Source organism: Hibiscus syriacus, unplaced genomic scaffold (assembly GCF_006381635.1).
Source record: "Hibiscus syriacus cultivar Baekdansim isolate YM2019G1 unplaced genomic scaffold, ASM638163v2 tig00110221_pilon, whole genome shotgun sequence".
Classification (NCBI taxonomy): domain Eukaryota; kingdom Viridiplantae; phylum Streptophyta; class Magnoliopsida; order Malvales; family Malvaceae; genus Hibiscus; species Hibiscus syriacus.
Genome location: NW_024062635.1, coordinates 1191331 through 1203263, shown reverse-complemented (window position 1 = coordinate 1203263; position 11933 = coordinate 1191331). Strand labels below are relative to the sequence as shown.

The window sequence follows — 11933 nt, the reverse complement described above, 5'->3', positions numbered from 1 at the left end:
TTTGTCCTTGGCATTCAAGTTAATAGATGGCGTCGGTTTTTAGGTTCGAATTCCTACCAAACAATAAGACTTAAAGAGTAAAGTAACATCTATTAATTATCTACCTATGTCTGCACATGCATGCTGCATGCACACAGCTGAGGGGGATTTGTTTTTCTCTTATCTTTTTGGCTTTGAAATTGTGGATAAGAAGTAGTTTATTACAAAACAATAATGGGATTTTGACGAAAGAGATGATGGAGACAGATTTGAGTGGAATGTCAAAAGATTAGGGGGCATAATAAAGTATGTCATAAAGCTTAACTTTCATTTCTGTAAGAAAATACAAACTGTTAATAATATACACATTAGCCATTTCGAATTTATAATCATAAGAGAACAACACTTTCTTTTATCACATAGTTCACGATAATTTCTTTCATATTACAGTATTTTGTATTTAGTTAAAGTTAAGTGATGGAGTGGTGAGCAAGAGAGCATGGTGGTCCATTCAAGACACAAAGACTGAACTTATAATTTTGTTGGGCAAGCGAAGTCGAGTTTTGTTTAAAAAAAGAAAAAAGAAATTTTATTTCCATGTTTTGCGATCTTAAGCATGGCATTTGGACAAGAAGTGAAAAATGAAAGGAACAAGATGATGATCATCCCCTTGTGAGATTTGAATCTTTCCATTCATTGGCAACCCTTTGTTCCATTTCTTCCCAAGAGTCATAAAGTCCATTGTAGCAGCTAGCAACAGCAGGTTGATATTCGGAAACTTAAACCACCTTAGTCTCATCTCTCTAATTTCCTTAAAACCGCCTGTCAATGTTCAAACTTCAAATGAGTTGAAGAAGAAGAAGATAAAGCCAAAAGAGAACCAAACCAATAGGAAATCACTTAACTGGTGCCCTTGTAGGTGGTTTCCTGGTGGAGAAGGCTGCAAAAATCCAAAGTTGCCTTGGAATGCGGGCCCTCCCTGCAACAATTCAATGGTTATCAACAAGTTATAATGGAAAAAACTGGGAAATATAAGTTAATGGTTCTTTGAATTAAGATTGGCCAACTACCTGAAAGTGTGTTGCAGAGAACCCCTGGGGATGATAATGGAAACCACTTTCCTCCATTGAAGCTTGAGTATTATTGGTGTGACCAAAATTGTTATTTTTCTGGAAATTGATGCGAGGAGAGCTGGCGGTATCATCATGTAAAGAAGGCAGTTGTTGTTCCTTGTTCCTATGTCTTTTACCACCATTTTTATTCAATTCAGCAACTTTAGGCACAGTGTGGTGATGATGATCATCATCATTGAAATAACCATCATCTTCATAGAAATGTGGAGGCCCAGAAGATGCATCGGACACCATGGAAAGGTCTTCTTCATCATCATCATCATCATCAACAACAACAACGTCTTCTTTACCCTTATGACCCTTCCTATATTCACCACAAAAACCACTCTTTTTGTCATTTGAACCATAAGAACAAAAGGACTGCTCTAAGTAACTAGTCCAACCAGATTCACACCCACTACTGCACTCAGAGGACAAAACATTCATTTTTTTTTTCTTTCTTCTAAGTTGCTAATCAAAACAAAAGAGCAATGTCTCCTATTAATGAAGAGAGGTAAAGGCTGTGAAAAAGAAGAAGGGACTCAAAAGAGGGAGGTAAGTGTAACTCAGAGATGGTGAGGTTATATGTTTGCGCTATTTAAGGGTGGGGGAGTGAAAAAAAGCAAAGAGCAATTAAGAGAATGAGACTCAAATCCCAGACTAGTTTTGTCTGCATCCTCCTCCCCATTCAGCCATTGAAGTGAATGAATCAAAAGTGCCAGTTGGGGGGTGGGTGCATGCAAGTAAAAAAGAAAGAGAGAAAAGGCCGTCACATGCTATACAGCAAAGCAGTGTATGTGTACCCTCCTATGAAAACTGGGCACACATCCATTTTTTCACAGCCATCCCCTTCAGCCATTAATATACTCTCTCATCTCTCTCTATATTTCTCTTTTTAATCTAATCCCATTGCCTTCACTTCCTTGGTCTTGGTGAGATGACAACAATGGCCTTAATATGATTGTTTTGGTTTTTTAGAGGTTGGAATGAGTACTGTTTTTCTTATAAGTCTTGGGGTGAATAACTACATTTATAGGAGTGTACATTATTGATGGTTAAAAAAAATTTCAAATATTATCTTATAGTATTTAAAAAAACTATTTAAGCAATTTTTTGTGATGCATGGTTGGTTGGTAAGAGTTATTTTTCAAAAGCGTGTGTTGGTCGATATACCGTCTTATAGTGCTTTATATTCACTGATTTTTATCCGTTGTTATCGTTAATAGAATGCCATTTATGAGTTTCCGACATGTCAAAGGTGTAAAACAAAACGTAACCCGTCAAATAAATTAGGGTAAATTACAAATTTTGTCACTAACTTTATTTTCACTCCTATTTTGGTTATTAAAATTTAAAAATTTTAATTTAACCATTAAAATTTTGATTTATTCATATTTTAATCACTCAAGTGTTAAAATAATAAATGAAAAGGTGACATAAATTCCACTAGTGCTGATATTGACTGCTCTTATTGACATGAAATATGTGTGTTATACATGTCATTATCCTTTTTCTTTCTTTTTATTTTATCTTCTTCCTCTAAAGATGAAAGTTTTACGATTTCATCTTAGTGTCACATTGATATTATAATCATCATTCTATGGCGTCTTATCCGACCACTCAAGATATTAATGAAGTCACCTCATTGTCTCCTACTAATCTATCAGTTTATATTTTACCTATATCACTTTAAAACTCATAAAACTTAACTCTAAACCTTAAACTCATAAAACCTCAAATCATTCTAATATATAATATCCATTCTTTGATTATCATGGAATTAAAATATGCAATTTATTTCTTTCTTCTTCACCTCCCATTGTTGAGATTTGGAAGAAAATATCATCGAGAAATCAAATAGAATTCAAAATTAACATAAATTTATTGATATATTGGATAATTCACAGTCATTTGTATTCTAAAATATTCTTATTGTGTAAATGGTTATGCATTTCGTACAATTGTTTTTTTTTTTCATTTGAATTTCTAAGAAGTCGCGCACATGTGTGTCTATGTAAAAACACGAGCTTCTATATATACATTTCTGAACCTTTTGACTAAAATCTAGAGTTTCTAGATAGCACACACATGTTTGCACATGTACACGAACTTCAACCTAAATTGCTCTCTTCCATCTTCCATTTATAAAATTTGTATGTTTGGGATCTTTGCTTCTGGTTCCAAGGCTTTTAGCTTTTTGCCATGTTGGTTCTTTCTTGCCTAGTTTTACATTATAAAAAGGGGAGGACATTACCTTATCTTTTAACCTTTTAAATAATATATTTGGACTATACTTTTATGCTTGCCACGTGAATTTGTTTGCAAAAACAATTTAGTAAACTGTGAATAAATAATTATAAAATTATTTTATTCTTTTAATAAAATAAAACTTGTTGATGATAAAAATGAGGTTGTAATGATTTAGATGATTCATCTCTTACAAATTGGGTGAGAGCCATAATTGATGGTTTTTTAGGTTGAGGAAAGTGATGAACGGTGGAGAGATTGAGTCCTAGAAAGATCGTATGTGTGCGAGAGAGGAAAAGATTCTTTCTACAACCTTGTATGATGGCTTATAAACAAGCTTTTAGTTATAGTATCATTCTTAGAGTGATGAAGATTATCTATAGGTTGACAAAACGAACATATATAACTGACAAATAACAAATTTAATTCTGATCATGTGTGTCTGTCAATGGTCACATCTAACTAGCCAGAATATATGGAATTTCAAAGATTTCTAGGAAGTCTAAAGGTTTTGATTGACAAACAATAAACTACATAGAATCGTTTTACAAAAAAAAAAACATTTGATGAAAACAGATTAAAACTACTTATACATAAGTCATGCCTGTGAGAATGAATTAATTGCTCAAGAAAAGTTATCCCATAATTCTATATTGGGCCTGAGGGGTGCAGATCTTCACGAGATCTCAATATCATTTGTTAGGGTGCCCAATTTTCCTACGAGTGAAGTTTATCTTGATCTAGGAAATAGGCAAGCGATAGTGCAAGAGACTCTATCCACCTCAAATGATCCAAGCTGCATGAGGTGCCAGTTAACTCAGGGGAAGTGAACCAAGTTGGGCCCTAAATCTTGGTGGAGAGAAAATACTCCTCTCTTAGTATTGTAGGTGAGAGCTTTCAGTTCTGCAAGGGTAAAAAATTTGGTCTGAGATGTTGGGAAATTAACGAGTAAAGAGTAATTTCCCTATAACCAAATTAGTGAGAATGCGAAAAAAAGTGGAAAAATAATACCTGAAATTGATAACAGAGTTCAGTCAATTTTACCTACGTCTCCGGACTGCTGCAGATCTTTTACTAAAGAGAGAAAATTTAAAGGTGTTTACAAAACACTCAGTACTCACAAGAGAACTCTCTAAACTCTTTAGTATTGGGAGAAAGAAATGATTTTGGGATGATTTTGAAGCTAAATGGGCAATGGTATTTATAGTTGAAGCTTAGGGACTAATCTTATAAATACCCTAAAGTGTGTAGGGACTAAAATATAATTAACACTATTACATTTTTAATAAAAAAATAGGGCACCGAATTCGGTGCCCCTTTGTTGAAAACCCATGCGCCTTTGTTGAAAAACCTCACCCCCTACCTTTTTGACTTTCACGTTCAACAATCTCCCACTTGAAGATTGATTTTAATCTTTCTTCACACCTTGATCAATGCAGCAACATTTATAGTCTTATTATTCTAGCATGCCAACTGAAGTTGAACACAACTTCAGTTTGTCCGTAGTCACCGTCTTTGTCAACATGTCTGCCGGATTTTGAGCTCCACTAATCTTTTCAAGTTTTAAAATCTCATCTTCCAGAAGAGACCGAATAAAATGATATCTCAATTGTATGTGCTTCGTCCTGGAATGAAAAGACGGATTCTTAGCTAGATGGATATCACTTTCTTGTTTCTTGCCTAACTCTTCCAAGAAACTTTGGAGCCAGACCATCTCCTTGCTGGCTTCCGTAATAGCGACATATTCTGCTTCAGTTGTGGAAAGAGCTACTATCTTCTGTAGTTGAGAAACCCAACTCACTGCAGTACCTCCTAGAGTATAGACATACCATGTAGTGCTCCTTCTAATGTCAACATTTTCGGCTAAGTCAGCATCCACATAGCTTGACTGTATCGTATCCCCACCTTTGAAACAAAGTGCTTTGTTTGTGGGACCCCATAGATATCTGAGGATCCATTTGACTGCTTCCTAGTGTACTTTTCCCGGATTATTCATGTACTTGCTAACAACTCCCACTGCATGAGCAATATCTGGTCTGGTACAAACCATGGCATACATCAGACTTCCAATTATTGAGGCATACGACACCTTTACCATGTGTGCATGTTCTTCTTCCGTCTTTGGTGACTGTTCTTTGGAGAGTCTAAAATGAACACCTAAAGGTGTACTTACTGGTGTAGCATCTTGCATGTTGAACCTGGAGAGTACTTTGTTGATGTACTCAGCCTATGATAACATCAGAGTCCCCGACTTTGTGTCTCTCTTGATCCTCATCCCAAGAATCTGCTTTGCAGCGCCCAGATCTTTCATTGCAAACTGTTTCGACAATTTTGCTTCAAGTTTATAATCTCTTGCATGTCTGAACCTACAACAAGCATGTCATCAACATACAACAATAAAATAATGAAGCTGTTGTCGAACTTCTTGATATAGCAACAATTATCTGCTTGGCATCTGGTAAAACCATTGCTACCCATGAAACTATCAAACTTCTTGCACCACTGTCTAGGAGCTTGTTTTAAACCATACAAACTCTCCTTCAACCTGCAAACCAGGTTTTTCTTGCCTGCCTCTATGAAGCCTTCTGGCTGCCTCATATAGATTTCTTCCTCCAAATCACCATAAAGGAAAGCTGTCTTCACATCTAACTGCTAAAGATGTAGATTCTCTTCAGCTACAATTTTCAACACCAGTCTGATTGTGGACAGTTTCATGACTGGAGAGAAAATTTAATTATAGTCAATACCTTCTTTTTGCTGAAAACCTTTGACAACCAGTCTTGCTTTGTAGCGTTTTCTCCCACCGTGCTCTTCTTTGATCCTGTAAATCCACTTGTTATGGAGTGCATTCGTACCTGGTGGTAATTCAGCTAATTCCCACGTCTGATTTAACATAAGCGAGTCCATCTCATCTTTCATGGAAGACTCCCACTTGAGTGAGTCTTCCACCTGCATTGCTTCATCATAGCACTCCGGTTCACCATTGTTAGTCAGCAACAAATAGTGCAAAGAAGGTGAATAACGCTGGGTTGGTTTAGGAATTCTGGAGGAGCGTTTTAGTTCCGGTGTGCCTGGTTCTTCTTGAACTGCTTCAGGACTGATCTGAACATCATTTCCAGAAATCTCCTCGAACTCAGCAAATTCCTTTGTTTCAGCTTCGATATTGGAGCTACTTGATTCTATGGTTGACCTGTCTTTGTACATCACATTTTCATTGAAAATGACATCTCTGCTTCTAATGATCTTTCGATTTTCATAGTCCTAAAATCGGTAACCAAACTCATCACCACCATAACCAACAAAGACACATTTGTTGGACTTGACATCAAGTTTACTTCTTTTAGTAAAATTTATGTGTACATAAGAAATACAACCAAACACTCTTAAGTTTGAAAGGTTTATTTCTTTCTTGCTCCAAACTTCCTCTGGTATTCCACCATCCAATGGAACTGAGGGCCCACAGTTGATCAGGTAAGCTGCAGTGTTGATAGCTTCAGCCCATAGCAATTTGGGCAATCCGACATGTATCCTCATGCTTCTGGCACGTTCATTCAGAGTTCTGTTCATGCGCTCTGCTACGCCATTCTGCAGCGGTGTCATGGGAACTGTTGTCTCCATATTTATTCCATTGTTTAAGCAGAAATCTCTGAATCTACTATTTTTGTACTCTCCTCCATTGTCAAACCTCATCCGCTTGACTTGTCAGAAATCTCTGAATATAGTGAGCCTGCAAGGAATGAAACTGGAGATGGTCCCCATACATCAGTATGAACCAACTCTAACTTTTCTGCCTTAGTGTCTTGCCAATCTTTGCAAAGCTGACTTTTTTTGTTTGCCAAAGATTCAATCCTCACATAGTCCGACATCTATATTCTTTAGATCCGACAACTTCCCTTTTGAAAAAAGTGTCTTCATCCTTTTCTTGCTTATATGGCCAAGCCTTTGGTGCCATAGGTTTGATTTTCCATCAGCATCTGCTACTGCAATGATATTCTGTAAATTTGAGGTTACATAGAGAGTATCAGTCTTCTTACCACGAGCAATGACAAGTGCTCCTTTGGTAATCTTCCATTCATAACCTAAAAAAATTGTACTATATCCTTCTCCATCAAGCTGTCCTACAGAAATCAAATTTCTTTTGAGGCCAGGAATATGTCTCACTCTTTTCAGCTTCCAGGTGGTCTAGTTTGGCAACTTTAATTGGATGTCTCATTTTCCGATGATCTTCAAGGTTTCATCATTAACTAGATGAACCTTCCCAAAATCACCACTGACATAGTTCTCCATGATTTCTTGGCATGAGGTGGAGTGGAAAGATGCCCCTGAATCCAAGATCCATGATTCAATCAGATTGTTGACGCTTAGAATCATGGCATCACCTGTCTCCCCTGTCATGTTGGCAGATTCCTGTACGCCGGTATCTTTCTTCGGTGCTCGGCAATCTCTTTTAAAGTGACCCTTCTTGCCTCAATTATAACAGGTAAAATCTTTCTTTCCCGTTCTTGATTTTCTCCTTCTGGATTTCGATCTGCCACGATTTGAATTTCTTTCTGAAGTTCTCCCTCTAGACTCCGTGTGCAAGGCTGAGGAGCTTGATGCTTCACCTAATTCTCTCCGTCGAATTTCTTCACTCAATACCAGATCCCGAACATCGTCGAATTTTAATTTGTTGTTTCCCAACGAGCTACTGACTGCTGTAACAGTAGCATTCCAACTGTCTGGTAGAGATGATAAGAGAATTAAAGCTCGAACTTTATCATCGAATTCAATTTCCACGAAACTCAACTGGGTTATGATTGTGTTGAATTCATTTAGGTGTTGAGCCACTGATGCCCCTTCCACCATCCGCAAATTGAATAATCGCCTCATCAAGTGAACTTTGTTTGAGGTTGATGGCTTCTCATACATACTGGAGAGAGCCGCCATATGACTCGCCGTGGTCTTTTCCTTTGCTATATTGAAAGCAACAATGCGGGATAACGTCAGTCGGATAACTCCGAGAGCTTGTCTGTCGAAAAGAGCCCAATCCTCATTCTTCATGCCCTCTGATTGGTTTCCTGAGAGAGGTTGATATAGATTTTTCTAGTACAAAAAATCTTCAATCTGCATCTTCCAAAAGCTAAATTCCGCACCATCGAACTTTTCAATTTTCACATTCCCTTCGTCTACAGCCATCGCTCCCACTCGAATCTGGCTTCGTTTGGATCGTTTCTGACAATTCTTGCGAACCACCGTGTATTAGAACACCTCCGTCGATAAATTCGTATCACTGACAAAATTTTCACTATTCACGAAATTCACTATTCATGTGAATAGTAATGAATAGTAACCTCACAAAAAAACCGATAAAATTCACCACCAAAAGCTCTGATTTCAGTTGTTGGGAAATTAACGAGTAAAGAGTAATTTCCTTATAACCAGATTAGTGATAATACGAAATAAAAGCGGAAAATTAATACCTGAAATTGATAACGGAGTTCAGCCAATTTTGCATACGTCTTCGGACTGCTGCAGATATTTTATTAAAGAGAGAAAATTTACAGGTGTTTACAAAACAATCACTACTCACAAGAGAACTCTCTAAACTCTTTAGTATCAGGAGAAAGAAATGATTTTGGGATGATTTTGAAACTAAATGAGTAATGGTATTTATAGTTGAAGCTTAGGGATTAATCTTATAAATACTCTAAAGTGTGCATGGACTAAAATGTAATTAATCCTATTATATTTTTAATAAAAATTTGGTGCCCCTGTTGGAAACCCATGCGCCTTTGTTGAAAAACCTCTCCCCCTGCCTTTTTGACTTTCACGTTCAACATGAGAGCATGCATTGACAAACTAAATTTGAGGAAAAATAAAAGAAGACATACAAGGAAAGCTAAGGAGTCCTCTGGTACCCGTCCAAAAAAGGACAAAGGAGTGATGTCTGGTTTTGCTCCAATCCCAGAACAGTGTAATCTGGAAGTGGGCTCTACTTCCCCCACAAGTACGAAATATATATGTTCGGAAGCTGATGAGATTCTAAAAACTGCAGCGATGTTGGGTTTGGAATTCAATGCTCCCAGGGATGTCTAGAGACTGCTGCAAGAACTGGAAGATTCAGATAGAAACTAATGTCTCGTGGCGACGTTTGTCTTTGGTGAGTTGATTTGGCTTTTATGGATTGGTGTATTCTTTCATAGAATGTTACGGGATTGGGTAGAAATGAGAAAGTTAGAGCTGTAAATCGGGTCATTCGAGTAAATAAACCAAGAGCTATATTTATTCAAGAATCAAAACTATCAGTGCTTAAACCAAACTTCGTGAGGCAACTGTGAGGCGTAAATCCAGGTAATTTGGTATTCTCCCCGGCGGAGGGTGCAGCGGGCAGACTCATATCTATTTGGGACCCGAATTTCTTTAGTATGGAAAGTACAATTGTCCACCCCAGATTTATTCTTCTTGTTGGGTTATCAGGCCCTCAGAAAATTCATTGTGGCCTACCGAACATGTACGCTCCTAATGGCGCGAGAGAAAGACGGATTTTTTGAAGAGTTATCAAGAGTATTAGACTCTTTTAATATCTCCTTCATCTTGGGAGGAGACTTCAACCAAGTGAGATCACAACAAGAGAAGATAGGGGCACAAATCAATGAACATGTCATAAATGTTTTTAGAGCATTTACTAATCATAATTGTTTATTTGACCTTCCGTTGTTAGGCAATTCGTTCACATGGTTTAGAGGAGGAGGGATTGTTTCAGCTTGTAGACTGGATCGGTTCCTAATCTCGCACTCACTCCTCATTAGTTTCCCTTCGTTGGTATAAACAATGCTGAATAGCGGTATCTCTGATCATAAAACTGATCATTCTAAAGTTAGAGAAATTAGTTTGGACCGCTCATCCATTTAGATACCTCTCATATTAGGGTGAAGATCCAGTTTATGAGGAACTTATCTTGAAGACCATCACCAAAAAGTAGGGGATGGTGTGATTAATTTACTAAGGGCTGCCAAACAAGAGTCGAAAATGTGGTACAGTGACCTTAGGGATAAAGTTAAGGAGAGTGAGGAAAGTTTGGAAGGAATGTTAGTTCAATTGAAAAAAAAGCTAGTTAGGGCTTCTGACACTAGTGCGATTTGGGAACAGATTTGCTCTATGAAAGCGGCTATGTGGACAAAACTTAGAACAGAAGAACGAGAATGGCTTTAAAAGTCCCGTCTTAAGTGGTTTAAAGCAGGTGACAAAAATACAGGGTTTTTTCATGTTGTGGCTTCTATTAGAAGCTGAGTCAATCACATATCGTCCATTTTCTTTGGGAATCAAATTTTCACCGATTCAAAATGCATCTCAAGGCTATTTAAAATTCACTTCTGAGAAACTTATAATAAAGTGTCTACATTCCCAGTGAAAACGTTTGTGGGAGAGTTTAAGAGACTCCATGAAGTATCGACACAAAATTTAGAAAATGCATTCACAGAAGAGGAAGTTTGGGCTAGAATTAGCTCTGTCGATGGTTCTCAGGCCCCTGGCCCCGATGGCTACAATATGGATTTCTTCAAGAAATTTTGGATATTACTCAAAAGTGAAATGATATTTTCCAAGCACCTTTTCAGCGGGACTATTTTTATCAGATCAATCAACCAATCTTTCATAAATCTCATTCCAAAAGTGATAGGAGTGAACAAGATTGGTGATTTTAGGCCAATAAGCTTCGTCAGTTGCTTGTACAAAATTGTTGCCCGAGTCTTATCAAGAAAGTTGGTAAGTTGTTTTAGAGAGATTGTGGGAGATACTCAGTTTGTTTTTATTTCAGGCAAACAATATCAGATTGTACCCTTATAGCGAATGAGGCCATAGATCACTTGAAAATGAGCAATATAGAAGTAGTTATGATCAAAACGGACTTCAAAGAAGCGTTCGATACAATTGATTGATCTTTCTTGGATCTTTTTCTTCACCTTATGGGGTTTGGGTTCATATGGCACACCTGGGTGAATCAATGTGTATCTACTATATCTATTTCCATCTAATAAATGGTTGTCCATAAGATACTTTTAGGATCAAGAGAGGTCTACGCCAAGGCTGCCGCTATCGCCTTTCTTGTTCAATATTGTGGGTGAAGATCTTAGTGTTATTATCATGAAAGCGTCTAGGATTAGGATACTCAAATGTTTGTCAGTAGGATCAGAGGGTCTTGAAGTGACTTATATTCAGTTCACCAATGATTTATTGATGTTCGTGGAGGCTTCAGAACGTATTATAGTTAATACTAAAAGAGTACTAAGAATATTTGAGCTTGCCTCGGGTTTAAAGCTCAACATGAGGAAGACAAAGTTGTTTGGCATTAATACTAATAGCACCAACTTGGCTACTTGGGCAAAGTGGATCAACTGTGGCGCAGAGGCTGTCTCGACATCATATCTTGGACTTCATTTGGGTCAAAGCCGAAATTCTTTAGCGATGTGGTAGCCTATTATTAACAAAGTTCAATCCAAGCTCGATGGGTGGAAGGGCAAATTACTTTCGTTCGCTGGGAGACTAACATTGGGTAAGTCTGTTCTCTCAAACCTCCCTATCTTCTACATCTATCTTTTTAAACTTCCAGCGACAATC

General features: G+C 37.4%; 1 protein-coding gene across 1 annotated transcript; it reads right to left on the bottom strand.

The window, feature by feature from the left end:
• Positions 1-670: 670 nt before the first annotated feature.
• On the bottom strand, positions 671-8571 carry LOC120114259 (protein SOB FIVE-LIKE 6-like; the record flags this gene model as incomplete). Its single annotated transcript, XM_039135226.1, has 4 exons — positions 671-801; positions 885-958; positions 1050-1512; positions 8555-8571. Coding segments are annotated over 4 exons (564 nt in total), but the record flags the coding sequence as incomplete, so codon positions are not given.
• Between the last annotated feature and the right edge of the window lie 3362 nt (positions 8572-11933).